The sequence below is a fragment of the Xenopus laevis genome, chromosome 1L, assembly GCF_017654675.1.
Source record: "Xenopus laevis strain J_2021 chromosome 1L, Xenopus_laevis_v10.1, whole genome shotgun sequence".
NCBI lineage: Eukaryota > Metazoa > Chordata > Amphibia > Anura > Pipidae > Xenopus > Xenopus laevis.
Genome location: NC_054371.1, coordinates 189,575,628 through 189,581,627, shown reverse-complemented (window position 1 = coordinate 189,581,627; position 6,000 = coordinate 189,575,628). Strand labels below are relative to the sequence as shown.

The window sequence follows — 6,000 nt, the reverse complement described above, 5'->3', positions numbered from 1 at the left end:
CCTAAGAGCATGGCATACCACAGAACAGAAAGCACATAACGCATGCAAAGAGGCCAACACAAGAACAGTGTAATAAACCCATTTTTTCTTATGCATAAAAAACGTATATACACTTACTTGTTATCTAGAAACATAGGCAAAAAAAAAATATAGAATCTTGATTGTTTAACTCAAAATGATATACTAAGACAGTAAATTAAAAGGCATGTTTATAAATATTAAGGATGATGCTTTTATTAATATGAGACCCAGAAAGTACAATAGTTTGGTTAAAAATGTATACATAAATAAAGACTAAATGTGTGTTCATGAAAACCAGTTTATAGTATTATTTTAAGGAAATATCATGCCAATACTGAAAACAAAGAGGAAGAGATGGTGGTTTTACATCCTGTTTAAAAAACAATTTGGAAAATGTACCCTATATATGAGTTGGAAAGGGTTAATAGTTGTCATTTGGGGGCTAATGAGCACAGGACATTTAATCAGTGTTGCAAAAATGAGAAAGAAAACACTGTAAATATCCACTGACTACACAAGGAAGCATAAGAACAAGTCAACAGTCTGCCATTATTGCTTGCCTCTATTGCTTAAGCTCAAAAGATAGGTCTAAATTCCCCTAATTTATCAGCTTATCTAGACATTAATATTCATTTCAGGCTATGGAATTAATTTCTCTATAAATGAAGACATTGAGGATCTCATAGCACTGGAAGACGACGCTAAGTAGAGACTCTTCCAACATGAAAATCATGGCTAAAAGCTACTGAATCACGTTTTGAAACATAAAAAGTGATAGTGTTTTTTTGTGACACAGAACATGTAAAAAATAAAATAACTTTAGGAAAATATTAGTTGGGAATTGAACCTGCCATGAGCAAATGAAAAACAGTTTTCTGACACTAAAGGTTCTTACTCTTTCTTCCTGGCAACAAAAGGGATATTTTATTAGAACACAGTACCATAACATGTTGCATACAATTTAAGGGAAATATACAAGCCAACTTGAGCATAAATCAACCAAACTTTTTTTTAAATAATTAAACGATCCACAAAAAAAGCACACCTTTCATACACTGAAATGGCTGCATAACACAAGAGTGCTCTGTAGACTTCTTCAGTGTGGGCAAAGCAGATAGATCTTGAAAAAGAAATATATATCTAGTAGTTAAAGAAAAATAAATAAAAAAAAGACACACAGATTTTTCAAAAGGCAAGGTGTCCTTAAGTAGCATTGTCCATGACAACTGCTAAATATATCAGTTTTCCCCATGAGTTATGTGGCAGGCGATGCATTCGGCGTCCAACCCATCTGATAGGCTCGCTCCAAAGTCCTCTTGCAGTCTTGGAGGACAGTGCTAAAAGTAATGTGAGGATACTGCTGAACCAGCTGCTCCACTGTGGCTTCATTCACCTGGAATAACAACGGGAAATATTCAAGAATGCAACCTACACAAAAGCAGCTTGAAATAAAGACACAATGGAAAAAAAAACCTTGGAAAATACAACCGCACATTTACTCTGAACCTTGTAATATCAGACTGGAAGAAATAACAGGACCTTAAAAATAACATTTTCAAAGTAGAATATTAGGTATTTAAGTCTTTTCCACAAAATGAAAAACCCAGATGAAGTTAATATATTTACATGACCGTCTCGTTTCTCCTTGCTTCGTGACCAAGATATACACTCATCACTTTTCCCATGCAGTTATATCCCAAATGTAATATTATTCTACGGGGAAACTGTCCAATCAGTATGAACCATATGACGGATGAATCACCCAGAATTCTATTGCTTTAAAGGGTATTTAGATAAGCTTAAGATACAGCATACAATTCATGAATACATAACCAGGCATCTTGTAAATTGAGGGGGAAATGTAATAGACAAGAGCAGTGTCTAAAAAAAATCCTTTTCTTCTAAATTTTGTAAAAAGTATGCAACTCGATGTAATGTTTTGAAGGAGACTTAGCTCAAAAAAATAAATAAATATATATATATATATATATATATATATATATATATATATATATATATATATATATATATATATATATATATATATATCCTGAATCAGACGCTTGCACTCTGAACCAGTCTTCCATAAGTGTGGGTGCAGGGTCAAAGTATTTATGTATAGTTCAAGAGGACCTGCACTCCTTGGTTAGTGAACCAAAAATATCTTTATTTTTCAAACTTATGCACAAGTTTGAAAAATAAGGATATTTTTGGTTTAATAACTGAGGAGTGCTGGTCCTCTTGAACTATATAAATATATATATATATATATATATATATATATTTATTTCTTCTTCTTCTTTTTTTAATTTTAATGGTGTATTAGAGAACTTGGCTTTGTGCCTGTGCTTTAGTGGTACTTTACATGTTTTAGGACAGAACAGATGCAATTATACTGGGACATTGAGATGGCAGTTTATGGAGGTGAGATGAGGAAACACAAGGTTCTTCAGTGTATGATCATTAAACAAATAAAGGTTTCTATGCTTTAGCTCTGCTTTATTTTTATAATATAAGGATTGAGGTTTTTCGCTTGTAAGCAGCTCACCGTAATGGCAATTAAGAATACATCATCAGAAATGGAACATAAGGTTAAAAATATCCAACACTGGTGCCCTGTAATTCAACATTCGAGTAGACTTTTCTTACTGTTGTGCTTTGCTATAAATATTTTCAAACACTTCTAAAAAGGAAATAATCTACAATTCATTAGTAAGAAGGAGTATAAAGCACCATTAGGTGAGACAAATTGTCTATATTCAGGGTCGGACTGGGCCCTCCGGCCCAGATCCTCTCTCCCGGTTCCAAAAAACCCCCAATATGCAGCACTGTGCACAGGCAATCTCGTATGCGCCTGGCAGTTTGGAACCCGGTGGGCCTCCAGTGCTCCCGTCCGACTCTGTCTATACTGAATTGACATTTTCTTAGCTTTCCTTCTCAATCACTCCTTCTGTCCATATTAGTACAATTATTGCTCTTATTTCCATTTACTCTATAACATTGTGCCTGTTATGTAGCAGCTTCTCTTTCTTCCAGTTTGTCATTAGAAAAGGAAAGACTTAGATAAACATAGAAGTAGGTGTTACTATGGATACAGAGGTCATCATAGAGAAGGCCAAACAGATATAATGAAGATCAATTGATCAATTGAAGGGGTTTGCAGTGTAACAGGTGCAGTAAATAGCAGCAATTTGAAAATAGAATTAGAATGTTAGAGGAAGTTACAAGGATGGCAGCAGGATTATTTATACCAAGTGAAGCTTCCCTTGGTTTCTTGGAGTACGGTGGATGGATTTGGCTGGTATTTTACTGGCCTGGCTGATAAAAATCTATATTGAAAAAAAAAAAAAATACCGGAGAGACTCACTAATCACTAGGGGGTCATTTATTAAAGGTCGATTTTTTACAGTAATGTGAATTTTATTAAACCCTAATAAATTCACAATTCGAATTGTACAGTACGTTATTTATGAAAAAATGTGAATGTCTCAAATTTCATTGAATTGTCCCGACCCGAATTCGAATTCTTATCAAATTAATATCGAGTTTTGCTCCGAAAAAGAAAACTCTCATTGAAGTCTATGGGGCGTCATTTCCTAAAAAAAAACTTGCCAAACATTTGGCTCATCACTACTATTAATATCTTCAAATAGTTCAAAGGATCTCTGCCATTGACTTCTACATGCACTGGGCAGGTTCTGGCGGAGAATAGTCAAATTAGAACTGTTTCCAGGGTCAAGGTGTGATAAATCTCACATTCAAATTCAATTTGGTGGTTTTAAATTCAAATTTGTGAGTTTTAAAAAATTTCATTCAATTCAATTTACATTTACCATTTGAATCCTTAGTAAATCTGGCCCTTATTGTTACAGGATATCAAACATCATCACTGATACCGTAAGGAGACGTGCTTGTGTTATATCTTTATTATATACAGAAGTGTATATTTTATGTATATATATACGAACAGGAGGACGGCACTCCGGTAAAAAACAGGTTTTTATTGTAGAGTACTGCAAAGGTACATAGGCCTTACGCGTTTCGGGGACACCTTCCCTTAATCATAGCCTATGATTAAGGGAAGGTGTTCCCGAAACGCGTAAGGCCTATGTACCTTTGCAGTACTCTACAATAAAAACCTGTTTTTTACCGGAGTGCCGTCCTCCTGTTCATATATTTACTGTTGGCAGTGGGGACACTGCGGACTGAGCACCCGGCATTACAGAGGAGCAGCTAAGTGGTGGTGAGTTGAAGCGGTCCTTATCGTTTTTGAGAGATTATTTTATGTATATGTAGTGTGGTGTATTTAAGAATGTTATGTGATTTACATCTTAGAGACACAAGCTTCAGAGACACCCTATTTAGCACACAGTAGTTAGGTTCCCTCACCTTTGACCAAGAGCAGCTTAGAATCCAGTCCTTCCTGTCTCCAAACTGCTTTTTCTATATTCCATTGTCCTGATTCTTTAATGGACTTCCTCAGGAATCCATGCCCTACTCCCCAAGCCTCACCAATCAGAACCTGACACATGTACCTATGCTCAGTATTAAGATTAATACAATAGGCTAAGTTAGTCGGAGAGTTCGTGAGTTCGTGGAGTGAGGACACAGATGCCAGAAAAAATGGAAGGATGAGTATCAGGGAGGCAGTGGATTTAGATCCAACATATACATATTTGTAATTGTCTTTGTAAATATTTCTTATACATTCTATGTAGTGTAACTTGTTTTATGTGTATTATTTCTGTAGCTATGTGTCAATAGCTTTTGTAAATAAATATATATATTGATTGAACTCTATCTTTTGTTAAAGAACCCTTATAACCAGGAATACTTATGTACATGTGTATATGAGAATAAATTTACATAAATATATCCTTGGTTAACAATCCCCCATGCATTTACATGCGTATAAAGAATGTCAAATAAGAAATGCTAGGCGATCATTTTAATAGCTTTAAGAACTGGTCTCTTTTTCTCCATTTCAAGACCCACTTGAAATGGAGTCATTCGCCATACAGTCATATATTCCTTTTTCTCCCAAGTTCCTGCAGTTTTTGTACCTAGTGAATCAGTGCAGTTGTGTTCTCTAAATGGTAGCTTGAAAAAAAAAGAGCTGCAAGGGTTCTTGTAATTAAATGACAATGCTTTGTGGCACCAAAAAGCTACCGGAGCCCAGATTTTGGCAACATAGATAAATAAGCCTCAAATAAGGCCATGTGATTGAAAAAAACACCTATCAATACTGCATGGATGTGTACATATGTGTTACAAATTGTGTAACTGAACTGTGTGATTGACTATACCCTGTTAGTAATATAGTGGGACTTCTGAGTGTTTTATTTTTCATAATGAAAACAGCAGCCATGTTTAACTATAACATTTATGTCTGTGTGAGAATTTTGTAGTAGAAGTATGGTTTGGTTAATATCTCACAGAAAAACCTTTAGTGTATATCAGAATTACTATCACAACAGTTTACTGGGGCTTGAGTTATATTGTGGCACATTCTTGTGCTCTAAAACAAACAATAAAACTAAAACACTTCACAGCTGTAATAAAATTCTCAAAGAAAAAAAAACAGACACCGTTAAGGACAAGCATTTAGTTTTGAATATTGCCAAGCTAGGACAGTTTTTCCACGGTTAAATAAAATGCAGAGATGCCTAATCCACACTGGGATAATCACTTAAATTACAGGAAAATCCATGTGCAATGCAGTGGTTCAATGGTCTATGAATCCCAGTTTTGTATTGATGAGTTGCATATTGGCATTTCATTTTAACGTAATACTGTGCAATGTGTTAAAAGAAACCTATAAACTACATTTTTAGGGTATAAAATATAGTATTAGACTCCATATCCTTTTTGTTTGTTAAAGTATGCAATAGAAAGCTACACCCTTTTGTGCTACTTGTAAATAATTACTTGTGATATGTATACAGTATATACATATATTATATATATATATATATGTAT

General features: G+C 34.5%; 1 protein-coding gene across 1 annotated transcript in view; it reads right to left on the bottom strand.

The window, feature by feature from the left end:
• Window positions 1-218: 218 nt before the first annotated feature.
• The window catches only part of fbxl17.L (F-box and leucine-rich repeat protein 17 L homeolog), a 357,109-nt gene continuing 351,327 nt past the window's right edge, over window positions 219-6,000 (bottom strand). The window contains 1 exon segment of the mRNA NM_001127772.1: window positions 219-1,414. Coding sequence (NP_001121244.1) covers window positions 1,277-1,414 — 138 coding nt within the window. The 3' untranslated portion in view covers window positions 219-1,276.